This window comes from Chaetura pelagica, unplaced genomic scaffold (assembly GCF_000747805.2).
Source record: "Chaetura pelagica isolate M959 unplaced genomic scaffold, ChaPel_1.0 scaffold104, whole genome shotgun sequence".
Lineage (NCBI taxonomy): Eukaryota > Metazoa > Chordata > Aves > Apodiformes > Apodidae > Chaetura > Chaetura pelagica.
Window position 1 is genome coordinate 7,046,623 of NW_009953786.1, and position 19,669 is coordinate 7,066,291.

Genomic DNA, 19,669 nt, shown 5'->3' on the forward strand with positions numbered 1-19,669 from the left:
GCAGCTGTAGCCAGTGGCCAGGCCACCCCACTGTGAAAGTGGTTTCTGTGGTTTCTGTGCACTGAGGTCGGGCAGCCACCCAGGCCTGACGAGAGCAGCCACCGCCTGCCAAGGCTGGATTTGTGCAGCCACCCCAGGGTGAAAGGCCCCTCTGTCACAGCTCAGTTCTTCCCCTCGCTGAGGCTCCAGGTGTTCACGTGCGGTGCCGCCTCTCTTTCCAAACATAAATGGGAAATTCCACCCGCTGTCAAAAGCTGCATTTTATAGGGCCATCAGGAGCAGCTCCTGCATGTTCCAACATACTCATACATCGCACCACGGCCAAGGGGAAGATCTCTGGTCAGGACTTTGCAACCCATGCCCCTGTTTTTTTCTGTGAAGCATTGGCATGAAGGAGCAAGTTAACATTGATAGAGTGTCAAATCCTATGTCATCTGCAGATAAGCAGATTATGAGAAGGAGAAACTTGTTTTCTACAGCATGGCTTATAAAGGTCCAAGAGCTGAGATGATGCATGGAGCTGTGTGTGATGTCCAGGACAGGCTGGGGGTAAGGCACAGAGAGGGACGAAGACATGACCTCATTGACTATGGGTCATCTTAGCTGTTTAAGGACTTCTGCTAACTGGTGGAGGGGCATAAGATGATGATGAACCTTCCTGGAGTTGCAATTCTTTTGGTAATTGTGTTTGTTTTGAGCTTAGTACCTAGGGCAGCACGTGTCAGAAACCACAGCTGAGGAAAAAGTAATTTTACTGGAGGTGTTTTACAAGCACTGCTTGTCAAGTTATTAAAGGCAGCCGAAGGAATTATAACCAAGTCACTGTTCCTTGGGTGCCTTCATTTCCACAGGTGTCTTAAAAGCTTCAGCTTTGCTTTGGATGTCCCTCAACAACCTTATCCTTTTTGCTGCTGGGGGAGCTCATCGTTTCTTACTGCTGAGCCTGCAGTGTGCACACATCTGGCCAGTTGTGCCCTCCACTCTGTTTTACTTTCTAAATTCCTGTTTTTTTTCTTTTTCTTTTAACAGATTACAACAGCAGTGACTTAAAAACAGCATGCAGAAAGCATGAGCTTTATGTTAGCTTCCAAGACTTGGGATGGCAGGTGTGTGATGTTTCTTACTGGGTAAACTAGACATTTTGTTATGAAATGTTGTCTAAACAGTGTCATGGTAATTCCACTCAAAGCTGCCATTATGCTTTAAAATGTCCCTTGTGCCTCCCCATTAAAACCAGTCACAGGGAAGGGCAAATAAATATTGATAGTTGTGACATTTGATAAGATCCAGAGGAAGCTTGATTCTTTATGAGATGCAAGTATACAGTCATTCTCTGTCACTCATGGGAGTCGCAGTACGGGCAAGGGCTCTTATCTGTGTAGTTCTACTGAAAAAAAAAAAGTATCTGATGCTAAGCACTGGTTTTAACCAAATCAAGTTTATTCTAGTAATCAGCCTAATTTTAACCTTGGCCATTGTGTTGAAATCCTCTGCCCCTGGGCCACAATTAGCACTGGTTGCAGTAGGTGGAATAAAGACTGGGTTTAGTTGCAACACTGTGAGGTAAGACAGTTGTTTAGAGTATGTTATTTAGGGCCAGGCTACGGTGTCATCAAACATCACATTTCAAAGAATGCACTCATCTGCTTTGTGGGGGTTTTTTTGTTTGTTTTTATTTGTTTGGGGCCTTCTGTTGTTTGCTTGTGAGTTGTTTTCTTTCTTTCTTTCTCTTTCTTTCTTTCTTTCTTTCTTTCTTTCTTTCTTTCTTTCTTTCTTTCTTTCTTTCTTTCTTTCTTTCTTTCTTTCTTTCTTTCTTTCTTTCTTTCTTTCTTTCTTTCTTTCTTTCTTTCTTTCTTTCTTTCTTTCTTTCTTTCTTTCTTTCTTTCTTTCTTTCTTTCTTTCTTTCTTTCTTTCTTTCTTTCTTTCTTTCTTTCTTTCTTTCTTTCTTTCTTTCTTTCTTTCTTTCTTTCTTTCTTTCTTTCTTTCTTTCTTTCTTTCTTTCTTTCTTTCTTTCTTTCTTTCTTTCTTTCTTTCTTTCTTTCTTTCTTTCTTTCTTTCTTTCTTTCTTTCTTTCTTTCTTTCTTTCTTTCTTTCTTTCTTTCTTTCTTTCTTTCTTTCTTTCTTTCTTTCTTTCTTTCTTTCTTCCTTTCTTCCTTTCTTCCTTTCTTCCTTTCTTCCTTTCTTCCTTTCTTCCTTTCTTCCTTTCTTCCTTTCTTCCTTTCTTCCTTTCTTCCTTTCTTCCTTTCTTTTTGTTGTTTCATTTAGCACTTCTGTGAGGAAGATCCCATTTCTGTCAGCTAGTGTTTTTACCAGATTATAATTCAGGATGCCAGGGCTGCCCCCACTGCTTCTATAATACCCTACACGTGAAAGTCCCCTCCCAGCTAATCAAACAGCAGCATCTTTTGCTGCTTATGTCATCTCCATCCCATTAGCCACAAAAGTGGCTGCATACTTGTTAGTGGCTTTTCTTTTTACTTGTGCAAGAGCCTTTCCACCTCTTCCTTAGATTACTTGCCCTTACTCCAGGCAGGAAGCGTATTCCAGTTGTGTTCACAGCCTTGGAGGCACTGCCTTCACCTTTTTAGTTGAAGGTAAGATGGTGCCAAAGGAAGGCCACAGAACTCATTGCAGGAGTTGGAATCCAGATGCTGCTTGTTGTAGGGAGATGGTGGAGGCAGGTGTTGGGTACTCCTGTTTCCTGAAGAACATCCATTTTTGTTAGTAGAGCACTTCCCTTCTCCTTATGTCGCACATATATTTAATGACATGGTCTGTACCAATTTCTGTAGCAGGAAGGTGACTGTCTTATAAGCAGCTTGGTTTAACAGTAAAAAAATATGAGTGAGCTAGTATAGGAGAATGAAGAGGTGGCTTTGCTATGTCCAGGTATCCTCATGTTGGCAATCATGCCACTTGGTCAGCAGAGCTGCAGTATCAGTCCGTGGCCGCTCAGGCCTGCGATAGCAAAATTCAGGTTATCCCAGGTCATTGTTGTCAGCTCAACTGGAAATCACCTAAAAATTACATGCATGAGAAACATATGAGTGCGTCCTCCTGCAGGGTGACCTGCAGAGCCTGACACTGAGGAAGGAGAAATGTCTCCTGATAGTGATGCTTTTAGTCTACCTTTGGCTCTTTTGTGTCAGGAGCAGAGAAGCTGTACATTTTTTTATTAGCCTTTGGGTGTAGTTACCTTCTTTCATAGTGCAGCACATAGCTTGCCACCAGGGCCACCTGCTTTCACATGCAGCTCAGGCTGGCTGTCCTGTTCCCCTGTCAGGAGTCAGACAGAGGTGGAAAAGCTGTTATGCCGCTAAAACTTCCATAGTGGCCTTAGCAGACTTGTGTCCCTGTATGAGAGTGTAGAAGGTAAAAGTGTCTGAGGAACCACATCAGTGTTTTATAGACCCATCCCAGAGCTGCCTGGCTGAGTTGTGCGTGTGTGCACACGTACACGCATGTACATGGTTTTCTCTGGGAGGACACCAGCTGAGGCTGCGATTCATCCTAGCAAAGGTAGTTCAGCCAGAAGGCCTAACCTGCAGGAAACAGCCATCCAAACCACAATCCCCACAGGGCAATCCAGCAATGGTTTTAGGAATAAAATTCTCTGCATTTGTGGCAGTTCAGCTGCGCATAGAGTGCGCTATTCTTTGGATATTAATCAGTGTGTCTACAGAAAAGACCTCCTAACAGTTTCAGTGAACGCACATTTTCACCCTCAAGAAAAAGTTAGTGGAAAATGTTCAGCTGCTCTTAATTGCATGCAGTTGTCTGTACAAGCTGGCAACTTTTTAATTTGAATCACATTCTGTTTGTTTCCTAAAAAGGACTGGATAATCGCTCCAAAGGGCTACGCAGCCAACTACTGTGATGGGGAGTGCTCATTCCCACTCAATGCCCATATGAATGCGACCAATCATGCCATTGTACAGACTCTGGTAAGTCTCCAGAAAGCTTGATGCCAAAGTAATAGGTGAATTTGGAAACAAGTTACCATTGTCTCTGTTGTATTTTCTTTTTGGCAACAGGTTCATCTTATGAATCCTGATTACGTTCCCAAACCATGCTGTGCACCTACCAAACTAAATGCCATATCTGTTCTTTATTTTGATGATAATTCTAACGTAATATTGAAGAAATACAGGAATATGGTAGTAAGAGCTTGTGGATGTCACTGACAAGCAGTCTTCACATGGACTCTGATTCTACCATGAACTTCCATACTACCTTCCCCGCTTCCGTGAACTACCTGGCCTTGGAGAAAAGAATAATTGATGAACCACCTTTCAGAACACCATGTATGTGCCTTGTGTGAGAAAAGGGTGTGGGGAATGCACAGAGGGGGATGTGCAAACTGCTGGACTTCCTATAGACTGACCCTGTGCATGGTGGCACTCAGCTCTGCAGAGCTGGGCTGCACAAAGCAGCAATACATCCACACACGCTTTAGCTGGATGGGACTGTCTTAATCTCACATAGCAGCTTGGCCTTGGCAGTTTCTTGGATGGGTGCTGCCGTTTTACCAGATAGGCACCAAACATCCAAAATGAGAGAGGTTTGTTCTTTCTTTCTGGGGGGAAGGAAGAAGACAAGGGGAGAGGCAGGGAAGTTGAGAAGAAAGGAGTGTTAGCACTTCAGACTTAGAGCATACAAGACAATATAACATTTCTAAGGTTAGGAATTGCCTTCTGCCTAGAAGGACCAGTTACTATACCTAGACTGTTAGTATCCTCCTGAAATCTGTCACAACAATAAGCATCTTAAATTGTGCCAAAGCAAATGTTTCAGTTCTTATTCTCCAAGCACAGTCTAATAAGTCTGATGCTTCAAGAGTTAAGATTGCTTGGCTGCATCCTGTGTTAGAAACACTAGTGTGAACTCAGACCCCAGCTGGTCTTTCCAGTTCAGTATCTGACAAAGCAATATAGCTTAACACACTTGCTCTTGTGCAACTTCCTTCCACTCCCCACTCATATACTAGCACTTGCCCAGGAAGGAAGTCAAGACACTTCTACAGCTGTACTTCAGAAGTAAAAGTTTAGGGGCCATTCATTCTCTAGTTGGACAATTTATTTACAGGAAGACAAAATGTCAACATATGCAAGTATTTGGCCAACCCTTCCCCTTCAACTCATGCAACTAACCAGCTGCTATAAAGGATACGTTCGCAGTGTAGCCATCGTTTGACTAGCAGAAGCTAATAGCAAATTGTTTTGATCAATATTAAACTTGTATTAAATGCACTTACCTCTAATTCTTGCATTTAAAAGGCTTCTTGTAAATACAAGCTATAATTTATTGCACTTGTCACTGTATATTCATTGTGCTGTATCATTTATAGAAAGACTGCTTTTTTAAAAAAAGTTTTTATTTAGAAAAATCTCAGTGTAAACAATTGTACCACTTTGATTTTATACAAGAAACTCATGAGATTGTGCTTCACTAGAAAGTTGTTAAAAACATGATAATAAAGGCTTCCTTTAAGGCAGAAGTACATACATTGATCTAATACATCTGCCAGTACAACACTTGGCTTTCACTGTGGCTTTTTCACCCTTACACATTTTTACATTGAACAGAATCCAAAGTTCTGGACGGACAGTGAAGTAGCAGGAGAAATTTGATGATTTAAAAGTTCATTTGTGTTTTGCCTTTTCTTTTTTTAAAAAACCCAATCTACTCCATATGATGGACAAAAAAAAATCAGTATCTTGACAGATTAGTCAAATTAGCCTGTAGCCATCTTCATTCCATGAGTTTCTGTGCACACAAGACAGCAAAATTCAGTTCTTGGTTTGCTCTTTTCATTGTATTGTGACAGTTTCTGCAGTATAAATTCTTTGGCTTTCACTCATGTCTAACATGGAATATCTTATGCACCAAAGAACAGATCCATATTATAATCCAAGGCACCACCGAGTGCATGGTCCTAGCATTCAAACTTATCAATGCTTATAGCTTGGAAAAAGGTTAAGGCTCAAGAAGAAAAGGGAACTAATTTATACTACTGTAGAACAACTGAAAGGGAAAAAAAATAAACATTGTACTAGTTGTTGTTCTCCAAGTATTCTGAATAAGGAGCAGGTCAGCACAAAGTCTGGATTCAGGCGAGGGTAGGAAACACGTCATCAGCTCTGGAGGCTAACTGATTCTTTAATGTTAACAGAGCAGCTATAAAAGTGCCTATGCACTTTGGCCCTGTACAAGTAGAGCACAGTTACTCCTCAGGAGCTGGACAGAAGCAGCCTACAAAAAAGAAAGATTCACCTGACACAAGTACACTATGGCATCAGTAATGTTCAGGCACATATTACGGTACCATCACTTTCATTATGGCTAGACCTCCCATGCTGAGAGGGTTAACAAGAAACAACCAGCTCATGTTGGCCTGGTATCTTCCAACAGTGTGTGTGGTTTTTTTTTTCAACCTCCTGTGACTTTCCATCTCTTAACCAGCAGCTATATTAGGACAAATAGGGTTTAAGTAACATATGAAGAGGCAAAAGCGACTCAACACAGCTATAGCTTTTACCTTTCTAGTAATGGTGGGCAGGCTGTAAGGGTTACTTTTTAACCAAATCTAACCTGAAGACAAAAATATTCTAGGGGTGTCCTTAAGCTGGTTTTCTTAATGTATTTTAGTCTCAAAGGAAACCACTTACACTTCATCACAGGGATGCAGAAATGCAGCAATACTACCAATGCTGAAAATACTCTCAATTTGCACAGTAACTAGTTGTTAGTTTTCCTTCACACACACAGGGTAGCACGTCTTTAACACACACACAGAGGGAAGATACCAATGTGTAGTACATTCAGTTTTCCTAGAAACAAACAACAACAAAAAAAAATGCCCCAACCTCCCCTCCCCCCCGCTCCCCAATACACTATTTGAAAATTAGCAATGATTGCAATCCCTCAGCTACTGTACAAAGACAGCCAGGGACGGAGCATCCAGACTTTTATTACAATTCATCCCTTGCTTGACGCAAGACAAAGCTATGCAGGGATTCAAGGTCTCTCGTTCCATTGTGTTCACTGACTTTCTTTCCACCTCGGAAAAGCAGAAGTGTAGGGTAACCACGTACCTTCAAAAGACACACACACAAAAAAATAAAAAATAAGAAACTCGTTACTAATGTTCAAACTCACTGGTATCCTCCACTTGTATTTACCTGACCCAGAAAAGCCACCAAATCCTTCTAAAACAGTAAATCATTTTAATTAAAAAACCCCAACCAACCAACCACAAATATAAACATCACACCAGAACTCCCAATGCCAACCTGCAATTCCTGAACAGATGTAAGTGAATGGGGTAACACATGATCTTTCAGGCTCTTCCACCAGCACTTGGGAATGGCAGCTCCAGTTCTGCTTTTGGTTTTCTGCCTACCAGCTCCATAGGACTTCTTTTTTGTTTTTTTTCTAGGAACAGAACTTTGCATTGGCTACTCCAAGACTGATTTGGTGCTTTCACAGGGAAGGCTTCTTAAATTAGGGACTTCTGCAGCTTTATCCAATAATAAATATGACCAAGTCTGAACAAACAGTCTGGGAGGGACTCGGTGTCACCAGGTGCTGTTCTGAACTACCTCTTTTTTCTGGCTAATGGAGAACACAGCTGCAGTGTCACCAGGAAGCCACAATGCAGCAGCTGGCTCAGCCACAGGCTGAAGCCTTTAACATTTGGTACACAATCCTATCCTGTTCACTTCAGATCTTTCACACTTACAGAAAATCTGTTGCAGACGTTACGTTCCACAGTGCAGTCTACTTCTGCTATTTTGACATCAGTCAAACCTGGAAATTGCTCTTTGGCAAGGTTCTCCCAAGTTGGAGCCAAGTTCTTACAGTGACCACACCTAGAAACAAAAGAGAGATTTGTTTAGCAGATATACCCTCCAGTTTATCTGTACTGTCTTGCTGCAATAGCTGTAAGTTTAACTAGCTGCCTTTCCTATCCCCTCATGATTTAGCCCTCCAACTCCCTTGTACTATTATGTCAGTAAATGAGCTAAGAAAATGAGTGATTTTATGTAAGTTATGCATTGAAGGAGTTCCTGGCCTTTGTCAGTCTCATCTGGATGCCAGTGCATTAATGTTTTCCCCTATAGAGAAATACAAACCCAAATAAAGATGAGTAAAGAGAACATTTTAATTTAAAAAAATTTGCTTAGGAACAAACATTTTAAGAAATGCATAGAATGTCTGCAGTACAAATTATGTCTTCAGGTAGCATATGACAATTATATGTAGCTAAAGCTACACAACTTGAATTTAATTATTTAAATGAGATTTTAATTTCTCCACTAAATTTCTTCCAGTGCCTAATGGCCTCCTTGACTGTAATGCACTTTCTCACTGAAGGTACTTTGAAGTTTAACCACTACTACTGTACCTTCAGATAGATCCACAATGGAATTGTTTGATGGTCAAAAAGCTTCATGTAGCAAGTAAAATAAATAACTAAATAAATCAGGCCCTCTTTTGATTTGCATTAAACAGAGAATCATTCCATCAATAACACCAAAAGGCCTATTTCTGCTTTACTCCCTCACATCTCTACAGTAACATGAGAATGCAGGGCACAGAGCACACACACTGAAGCACTAGGGTCAAGACAGAAAATGGTACTGTAAAATGGCAGGAACTATAGTCAGGTATTAGTTTGTTTATATTTTGAACTTGGCGTAGCCAAGTTCATAGCTTGAACTTCTTACTGCCTTCAAGAAGAATTCCCAAAGCACTTTAGACTTTAAAGCTGCATTGCTCATTCAATTCTAACCCAGCTGCACCTTAATTGGGTTATTAAAACAGCCCCATAATTACCTTGAGGCTGGATCAGGGCAGTCACCAAAAAAAAAATGAAAGATGTCTCTGCAGAAGTTTTCTTAATACAAGCCAGTGTATACTTAAACCACCTTGTTAATACACAGTGATAGTATAATAGCATTTCTGACCATGCAACAGAACTACTAGAACAGGATGATTTTATGCTTACTATGCAAGTTAACATTAATATTTATCCAAAACTAACTGAAAGACACAACAACAAGCAACAACATAATAGTGTTTGCTGAGCCCTACATAAGTTAATCCACTTGGAGAAGAAATAGGTCATTTATATACAGAGTGCTAGAACTTCTACATAAGCCCAACTTCCAGAGCTAAAACTAGGATACCAGCTACATAAAAACAGGAAGTACTTTCCTAAATGGTGGCTTTCTGAACAGTGCAATCAGGGAGCACACACTACTTTCAGACATTGACTCTCTGCATCCTGAACCACTATTTCTCAGCCTGCCATCCAACACTGATGGTATCTGTGAGATCCAGCAGCATCCCACTAGAATCTCAGGAGATGAGGGGATGGTTAAGGTGCAGCACTATTAAGAAAAGTTAATTTAAAAGAGAACATTTATTTATCTCAAACTTTTCCAGGAAAAGTTTCTCAGATAATGAATGCCCACATATGCCAACAAGCCCTGGGTTCAGGCATCAGAGTAGATGCTGCTTTGAGCACAAGTGCAATTTGAATTTACCAGCCAGGTCTGCTGGTGTTGTAGTAGCAGCACAGTCACAGACTGAATTTCAGTTGCTCCCAGTGTACAGAAAGCATAAAGGAAGTGAAGGGCTGGAAACATGAAGGGTATTGTGTGTCTATGGGCACGGTATTCCTTAACATGACAGATATCTGCTCACATCCCAAAGCAGACCTTTCAGACATAAGAAAGTATCCAAGTGGCTCTCACACACGAAACCACACTGCAGTAAAAAGGGTGACAACACTGGAAAAGACTGCATCATTGAGATTTACATAACATGAAGCTTTCCCTGGTACTTCTTGCCTAAAAATAAGAAACACACTCAAACCTACTGTCAAAGTTAAGCTGCAATATTTTGATACTCCTGAGCACATTTAAATAGGGGTTGTGTTTGCTTGTGTTGCTTTGCAATGGTGACCTTCTAATACCACAAACAAAATTTATTTCTATATTTTATATACTGCATTGATAGGAGGCCTAGTGATGAAATCAGAGATGCGTTATCTTTAACATGGTAAAATATACCTTAATTTTAATCTTTCCCCCCTACACTAATCTTCCTTCTATTGGCAAAAATACTGGGCAATGGAGGAGAAAGATGGTGTGCAAGTTTCCTGAGAGAACTGCAGAGAGACAATTTTCTTTCTTTTTACTCAGAAAGTAAACAGAAAGAAAGGGGTGGAAATATTTGTTCTGTGATTTTGTAAGACTGAGGTCTTACCCCAGCTTGGTTCCAGGCTGCGCTGGATGTGCCAGTAATGGCAGATGCCAGGTAGGTATTTCCCCCTATGCCGTCTGTATTGGATATTTCTACCTTGAGTCACTATAAGAACATATTACATGGAATACAGTCTTAAGGACATCTCAAAATTGTCACTTGTGCAAAATAGTTTTTTGTCTGTTTCAAGAGTAACAGCTGATTATCCACAGCATTTCCAAGTGCACAAATGAGGCTTTCAAGAGAGGTTGCTTGTGGGAAGACAGGGCCCAAAGGTCAGCATGCTCTCCTTTCTCCACACAGGTGATACACTCCCCTCACTTTTCCCTAGTCAAGGGATAGGAGCACACTAAGCCTGCAAAGAAAGTTCACTCTCTTTGCTCCCCAGCATTACCTGGAGGCTGACACAGTAAAGTTTCTCAGTCAACCTTTCCACAGAGCAGGATCCCAAGAAAGCTAAACCAGATCGACTTTTCTTGCTGTTAACTCTTGCCAACACACACATTCTTCAGTTAATTCTTTTTAGATCCAGACAACGAATACATTACTGCACAACTCCAAGACTCACAGCAATTAATGTACTGACAGCTCAGAGCAGCAATAATCCTGAACAACAGGTGCCAGCTTCTTACCATGGAGCATAGAATTTAATAAAGGTGATCCCCCTAGCAATGGTTGCATCAAAGTCTTTTTCAGAGAGGGAGAGCACTGCAGCCTGTTAAAAAAACAAGTAGTCAAAACTTTTTGAATATAAAAGCCAAACATTTTGTATATAAAAGCCAAACAAGTTTTTAGCTACCTGAAAGGAAAACTCATATTGTAAAAGACATTATTATTAATACATTAAAAAATGTAAAATACATTATTATTGATATATAAACAAGAGTAGGAGCAGCACACCCCACTTTAAGCCCTTGACTGCTTTCCTCCCCTAGAGAGATGCAGAGAAATGCGTATTTCACACTGAAATTCATCCATAATTGAAAAATCAAAACATCATGATTTTCAGGGGATTTGCCTGTATCCAACTTTTCAGTTGTTGGAAAAAAATCACCTTTACTTTAATACACAGTCACGCAAAGGTATCAAGGAACAACTCTGAGAGGAGTTGGCTTAAAGCACATAATGGCCATCTGTGAGTTTAACGATGCACTTAAGGCATCTTAGTGATGTCTTGACAGCTGTTCCTCTGCTACATCCCAGTGCTGCATACATAGAAAGTGATGTTACTAGGAACATGTATCTGTCTCTCAACAGGACATCACCACACCATATTTGCATGGACACCAGAAGAATTTTTATGCCTGACATCAGAAGCAATGGCTTGGGAATGATAGGAGGATGGTACCTTGCTTGCAGAGCATCTCAAACGAGAGCACAAACCTCATTTTTCGCATGAGACCCTTAAGGGTGAGAGGGATTAAAAATAAATAAATCTCATGCCTATAAAAGTTTCAAATTCAAATGAAAACAGTAGAAAAGAGTGTAACTGACAATATTACCAATTCTACTTTAAACCCAGTAAGATTTTTATGAAGAAAAGCCAAAAAGAAACTTGACATTGCAAATTAAAGGTACTGGATAAACATTTCTGTAACTGTTAGTTGATGAAATTAAGTTATTTCATTAGGTTGAAGTGTTATTGCCTACACAGAATTATTTAGAAATTATACTAGTTATTAAATAATTACAAATAATGAAATGAAGAAAAATGAATGGTAAAGACATATTCTTCTATTCTGAATTTCCTAAATGGATATCTAGAACAGATGTTTCAAACGTAATTTACAATGTAAGATAACAAATTTGAATAACGCTTAAACAACATCCTCCCCCTGATCTACATTTTAAAGATCTGCAGATTACTATCAGAATAGCAACATAAACCATATAACCACAAAAATAAGATGAGTATCACAGTTCATTTAACTTGATTTCTTCAGAAAATACAGCTTATGCAATCACAAATCTGAGCATCTGCTGGTCCCTCTAACTTAACCCATATGGACAATTTTTGAGTAGTATTAGTGAGGTTTGGCAGGAGAGAAGTCTCATGGACACAGAAGTTCAGCTTCTGTGAAAGGACTGACAAATACTTGGCCCACTTAAGACATGGGGGAATCCATGTAGGAGTTCAGGTCTGGGACATAAATTTGGAGTTGGAACTCACTGCTTCTGCTGCCCATGGTACCAGCTGTGGGCTGCTGATAGTAAATGCAGTTTGCTGGCTTTTGTTTCAAAAGTCATGGGAAAAAAAAACCAGAACCAAGGTGTCTGAAGTTGAGTGACCGAGAATGGTGGCATCTAAAACTATGATGTAAAGTTACAAAGTTGAGCCCTGTGCTCTGTCTACTGTTATCTGGCAAAACAATCCCCCCACACAATCTTTTCCTGTCTGTATACGTTCTGGTGCATGCAAGACATAAGTGGGAATTTGCATCACATTTGGTTTGTGTTATTTTTATAAAAAATAGGAAGACAACTAATTAATTTCTGCATTGTACCAATACCAGTTTGTTCAGATCTCCCCTTCAAAAAAAACCACAAAAAAACAAACACTCTAAAACTGATGGGCATGAAAATTACAAATCTATGTTGTCTATAATGTCTGCTAAGTCACTTTATATAAGATGAACAATACTGCTGGAAAAGTCAACTGGGAAAGGTAATATTCTCCTGCAAGTAGCTGCATATAAACTGTATTTATGTTAGTGATTTTAAGGCTTTTTAATTACATAAGTTCATTCTATGTCACAAAGGGGTGTAAACCACCATCACTTATTTCTAGGCAGAAGTATGTTTTCCACATCTGATGAAAATGTATGCTTGAAAACCATCCTTAAATTCTCAACCTCACCAACTTCAAATTCAGCTACAAGAAAAATGGCAGAAGAAATGCAAGTGACTAAAAGAGACAGAAAACTAAATTACAATGAAGCACAACCATGCAAAAGTGATAAAGTTGTTCCTTCCAATTCCTTGGCAACATTCATAACCCCTGTAGCTCCTACAACCAGGATTAGAAGAACTAGCCTCCAAACTCGAGGAGTTTTATTGTCACAGGACACACTTCCTTGCCACATTTAGATCAGTCTTCACAATCTTTGCTTGTTTGTTGTTTCTGCAGATAGTCTATAAGTATAGGACCCTGGCTTTTTTTTTAGGGGCTTAGCAGAGTGCACCAACCTCCTGGGTCCAGATGAGAATCCTGCAAGAGATGTTCATCTCCACAGTGAGGAAATACACTGTCATACAGACAAAGGTGCCAGCAGCTCAACAGACCAAAAAAGACCACATTGCATCTAAACAGCTTATTGCAATCATAAATAAAGAGCTTTTTTTTTTTCTTTTCCAATTAATTAGGTTAGTAAAAGCATCACATCATCAATAATTACTAAAACAGTAACAAGGAAAGTATTTGATACAGTTTACATCTAGAAACTGTCAACCTATCAGAGATAGAAATACATGGAAGACTTGGATAGGCTGCTGAAACAGTTTGAACACTCCTAACATTGCTGCAGAAAACAGAAGCACTTACCTCAACATGGGTGGGTTCCTCGGGTGGCTGTGGGGCTTCGGTGGGTTTATCTGCTGGTGGCTCTTTCTCAGAGCTCTGTAGTTGGGAATCCACATATTCCTTTAAGGAATCAAAGTCCCTCTTCCCTTTATACTGGTCACCCTACAATTATCAAATAGTTTGTAGAAATGTGTAATGCAGTTAATCTAGCAAATAAATAACTAGCAAATAAATAACTAGCAAATAAATAACTAGCAAATAAATAACTAGCAAATAAATAACTAGCAAATAAATAATTATCAGCAAATCATAAGATTGCAAAGTGTAAGCATATTCATAATAAATACAATCTATAAATCTAGTTATTAAAACCTCTCCATGGCAGTGCATTCACTCCACATCTTCAGTATTTGCCATAGACTCTTCTGAACCCAAAACGAACAAAGCAAAATTTTGTTGAAATGAAAGGCATTTTGGAAATGGAGGAGCAAATTTTAGAAACCTTTCCACTTTAACCTTCATCTGTCACTCCAGCCAGCTTATTTTCAAGGCTTTATTTTTCTGAACATAAAACTACAACAAGGAACAATAAAATACCCCTTGCTGTGTGGTGATGGTCTCTGTTACCATGAAAGCTCTGCCCAGTGTTTTGACAGGGCTGAAGGACTGACTTGCAATGCCACCTGAACTATCCAGTTTTCTCCTCTGGGCCACACACTTGTCACACATCCTCAGAAAACCCAAACAGTGAGACAATGCTCTCTAGAAATGCTCTCAGGCAACAGCACCTAAACTGGAGTGAGTAGCAAAACTTACGTACCTGATACTCTAGGTGTTCAAAAAGGAATGCAAGATGAATGGGGCAAAAACCTCAACCGCCCTAAAACTTAGTGGGTAAGAACTCAAAGGGTAGTCCTAGATTCTCTGCTTGCAGACCTATTTTTAATATCAATTAACACATTTATCTTGAAAGTGTGAAACTTATGAAAAGTAACACTATTCTTTACAATATGTTTATTTGATGCTGTTCATAACTTCAGAATATTTTAGTTCTTTGAACAGCTACAAGGAAAATGTCAACAGGGCCCACAGGACTCTCACACAGCATCGTATGAAGTGTTCAGATTTATAAGAAGGAAAATTTGCATCACTCAGACATCACAGATAGGCACTACTTACAGATGAGAACCTTTTGGCACACTTTGTGAAAATTAAGTATTTTTTATTATTTCTAGTTCATCTGTTTTCCTGATCCATAGGAGGTAAGATATTAAGATAAAGTACATCCAGAGTTGGAGATACACCCATAATTTGAGATAATACTTAAAGATTTGTGAACGTGACAGCAGTTATTTGCAGAGCACAAAGAGCAAAAGCTCTAACTTTTATCTGTGGATGAAGGATACTTCTTCCAGTACCAGACTGAACTTCCAACATCCTTCTGTCTCAGACATTCCTATATGACCACTTGATCTTTTTTTTCACAGAATGCAAACATCGTCAGAGTAGTATTCAGAAAAAAATGGTCTGATTTTTCGCTGAGCTTGCAGACTCACCTTCTCACCATTCCTAAACCAGAGGAGTGTGGGATAGCCACGAACTTGAGTCTCAGAGCAGACTTCAGAATGCTGGGTACAGTCAACCTACATTTTGAAAAAAAAATTTAAACCACTCAGTGCATAAAGTAAACATTCCAGCATCACAGCCTCTCTTGTATTTAAAATCTGAAAGAACAAAATCCAAGAACAAGTAATACATGGCTTAGCAAAACTCAGTACCAGGTACTGCCTTGAGAAGGATTATGTCTGTCTTTCACACAGTGGTTTGGTTGTACAATTGGGAGGCTGTGTGCATGATTATTTTGTTTTAGGAGGTATCAGGGAGGAGGGCACAGATAGAAGTAAGAAGGAACAGTTACAAAGAACAATGTAAGTAGTAGTACTTGGTATTCTCAATTAATAAAATCACTGCAAGGACAATAAAGAAACAAAATTATAATGTGAGAGAGCTTTAAAGTTAAGATATATTGGCTCATCCATTTTTTAGAAAGACTACTCCTTAAAGACTTCAGAAGACATGTCAGCAGCTAGCAAATTAACTTTAGTCCAAGGGAAGTTACAAAGGCAGAGCGATGTTCAATATATCATAAACCAATTTGTGAAGTTCTCAACTTCACAAATTTTTCACTTCACTTTTTTTGAAGTGGAACAAATACAAGCAGCATTGGAGGCTTTGTTCGATACAGCACTTGGATTTTGAATTTTACATTAGAAACACTTTGCTCCAGATCACTGAAGATCAGTTCCAAAGATTAAACAGCATCCTGCCAACAGGCACCATTGCTGTTAAGACCCTATTCCCCCAGATTACATTAAGGTCATGGTTCATCCTCCTTAGAAACAGTCGTGTTTCCTGTTTACTTCCAGACTTGCAATTTTAGCCCAAACATGTTTCAAACAGTTTCATTAGATGCACAGTTACACAAAATCGACTAGGCATCCAGACAAATTTTAGTGGCTTTATTAAGATGCAATTACCAGTAACTGCGAGCACAACAGATATCGGAATAAAACGAATTTGGAAATTTTTGTCACAAACTTACTTAAACTCAGCAAGGATTTTATCAGGCAGAAAGCAAGGTTCTCAAAAGTACATCAGCAGATGCAAGATTTCCTACAGACAGCATCGAAGGAGCAATAGCCTCAGATAATCTTCTTCTCAGAAGAAATTTTAATTTTATATCCACCCAGTCTCAAAATTATATTTATGTATATATAAGCATATATGTGTATATATATGTGTCTTCTCTAAAGTTCAACTATGCTGACCTGCTCTGTATATCTACAGCGTACCTGAATTAGCAGATTTGCAAAAGCATTGCAGATAAAAATAATTAAAAACAAAAATAAATCAAGCTCATCACCCCTAGTAACAGCTGAAAGCACTATGAGGGCAGAGACAGAGGAGATAAGGGGTTTTTTGTCTCTCTGCAGGTCTGACAACACTGCTGCTATGCAGTATTTCAGATAAGTGGAATCACTCTGAAAGCTTAAGAAGAAGAAGTTGAGCCCAGTCAGTTTTCCACCATTGGCAAAAACAAAGGGATTCACATTATGAGCCACCTTGACTTAGGTATGGGTCAGCAAATAAAGCCACTAACTGCAATTGCCAGACCACCTCCATACCTCCACACAGAAGTCACTCCACGTACAAGTAATAAGCTCCCATGGTAAATACACCACAGAACCTGGTTATCAACCCTAGGGGAAATAGTAAAGCAGGACAAGATATCAGTTTTTATGGTGGGAGACCCCCTGAAACCTTTAGAAAGTTCTATGGGGGTAAAGAGGAAAAAAAAAGAAAAAGGAAGCAAGAAATATTTCATCATAAGGAGCCCTGTCAGTCCAAAGCTTGCTAAGGAATCCAATGCTGTAAAGAGCAAATTAGAAGTCACCTTCTCACTCAAAATAAATACTGGAGTCTATCAAGTTCTACAAATAGCAAACATAATTTAAAAAATTCTCAAAATACTATTTCCTGCATAACCATTAGACTTATTCCAGCTCTCTACTAAACACAGTGAGCTAGCTGTGTTTCTAATAAGCCCTTGCTTAAAATGAGGGAGAGTCCCGTCAACTGTGGATGTGTGAGAAAATAAAACAAACACAAACCATCCCAAAATTAAAATAGAAATTATGACAATAACAAGATTTAAGAGGTGACAAACAAAACAATTGTTATTTGCAAATCACAGCCAGAAAAGCAGGACACTTGGCTGAAACATTTACACAAAACACACTTTCAGGCTAAGCACTTCACCTACCTTGCCAATCTTGACAGTTTCTGAATGTTCAAAGGCTTGAGCCAGCTGTTCCCAGGTTGGGGCCAAAGCCTTGCAATGACCACACCAAGGGGCAAAGAATTTGATAAAGTGATTACCTTTAAAGTCAAAGGAAAAAAAATATTTTAAAAAAATAACTAATTTGGAATGAATTTGGCTGCAATTTAAGGCTAGGTACTAATCTCAGACTGCAAATTTATCCTGGTATTTCCTGAGCTAAAGATAGGAAATGCTGTGAATCGAAGGCCAGGACAGAATACTTCAGCAATTAGATTTGCAGTTCCACAATGTTGCCAGTTTCCCTGAAAATCCCGACAGCATTACAATCACAAGCCAACAGATGAGATACCAAAACTAATACTATTAACCTAACCATTGCTACAGTGTCTAATTCTATCATGTCAATCACTTGCCCTATTACAGAGCAGAAAGAACCACCAAGAAGCATGTATTTATAACAACATAAAAAGTAAGCGTTAGATTTAAACATTTATTTGGAAACACAACTACATGAAGTCCATGAAGCACCTAAACAATTCTGTTCAGCTTTCCATCCTCCTTCTTCTGCCCTGCACTTTTTACTTTATTATCAACTATTCAGGAATCCCTGCATACAGTTGATTTTTGCAGTGTTTTATAGAGAGTCTTTGTACTATCTCCTACTCATGTTTAGTTTAAAAGTATCATCTTAACTGCAATGTACTAGAATATGTAACTTCCTTCATTTAAGATTACTCTTAACTCAAGATGCTGCACACTTTTGCATACATCGAGCCAAGGCTCTGTTAATATGAAATAAAAATGAACTTAATTAAAACAGGGGGAAAAAATCAACTTAATTTGATGGAAATGCCACTAACTGGAGAAAAGTTCTTTCTCTTTTTACCAGTCTACTTTGATGACTGCCTTGGGGTTGATATTACTGGAATTCATTTGTTATTTGAGAGCTTGTTCACAAAAGGAGGTCAAAGGAAAGGCATCACAAAATAACTAGGAAATGTAAACTGCAGTCACAGTGTACTCCAACTTGCCTGATCTGCACATGGAAGACTTTCCAACTGGTTGATATGCTTTGCTTTGGTGAGCTGCAAGCTGAAATTTCTCATGAATGAATAAGAACATCTACTAAAAATCAGCCATTCTATACCACATATTCTGGTATATTCTCCTTCCAATAGAAAAAATAAAATTATTTTGCCCTAGACCACCAAAAGGGTAAAGGGGAACTTTTTAAGAACAAAAGTCAATCTTCCAGCTGGAACTGCTAAGCCTCCCACTAAATTTAAGCCCCGAGCTTCTTGTAAATTAAGTCAAGAGAGGATAACAACTTGGTAGATTATGATAAACCTGCTCAACCATTGAATTTGACCATGAGAATGTGTCTTCTATGAATGCCAATGTATCCATTGAAATAAAAATATTAAAACATTTACATATACACTACATGTAAATGTCTTCTCAGACTGTAAAGTTGTTAAGTACTTAGCATCTCCCTGATGGCTTAGAGAAAAATGTATGGAGAATTTTGATTGAATTCTGTATTAAGCCACACAGGCTGTGAAATTTTAAGCTAGCTGCAAAAAAAATGCTCTTCCACACTTGAAAACGTTTATCAGTTATTAAGAAGCTCTAGCATCACTGTTGGTAACACAGGGACACAGATAGTTAATTTAAGCCAGCCTTTGTTCTTAGGAAAACTGATAGAAATGGAAGGATCATCTTTTGCTATTGCAGCCCAAAGTTAGTATTGGAAGATTTTTGCTCATTCTCTAAAAGCCCACTGTGGGGGAGATGAAATTTCACATGTTAGGTATCACTCCTGGCATTACTTTTAAAGCTTTCAGACAATACTGAGGGTTTTTTTTTAATAGCCAAACAGGTGAAGTGCTTTGCCCACATTAATTCTGGAGGAAGGAGGCAAAACAATGTCAAGTAAGGGGCTAGATTGGAGTGGGATGGAGGCAGCAAGGAGCAAACAGATGGATATTTATCCAGAACAGCAGCCTGGGATTAAGAACAAGACATCACCCAGGGAA

At 39.1% G+C, this 19,669-nt stretch overlaps 2 protein-coding genes across 2 annotated transcripts in view; one reads left to right on the forward strand and one right to left on the reverse strand.

Moving 5' to 3' along the window:
- The window catches only part of BMP6 (bone morphogenetic protein 6), a 28,288-nt gene extending 24,104 nt beyond the window's left edge, over positions 1-4,184 (forward strand). The window contains exons 5-7 of the mRNA XM_010000978.1: positions 1,030-1,106; positions 3,834-3,944; positions 4,035-4,184. Coding sequence (XP_009999280.1) covers positions 1,030-1,106; positions 3,834-3,944; positions 4,035-4,184 — 338 coding nt within the window. The remainder of the gene's footprint in view (positions 1-1,029; positions 1,107-3,833; positions 3,945-4,034) is intronic.
- Positions 4,185-6,971: 2,787 nt separating this feature from the next.
- Positions 6,972-19,669, reverse strand: part of TXNDC5 (thioredoxin domain containing 5 (endoplasmic reticulum)) — a 17,432-nt gene continuing 4,734 nt past the window's right edge. The window contains exons 4-9 of the mRNA XM_010000923.1: positions 17,616-17,731; positions 15,349-15,435; positions 13,808-13,954; positions 10,905-10,987; positions 7,742-7,871; positions 6,972-7,094 (exon numbers count right to left, since the gene is read on the reverse strand). Of these exons, the coding sequence (XP_009999225.1) occupies positions 6,972-7,094; positions 7,742-7,871; positions 10,905-10,987; positions 13,808-13,954; positions 15,349-15,435; positions 17,616-17,731 (686 nt within the window). The remainder of the gene's footprint in view (positions 7,095-7,741; positions 7,872-10,904; positions 10,988-13,807; positions 13,955-15,348; positions 15,436-17,615; positions 17,732-19,669) is intronic.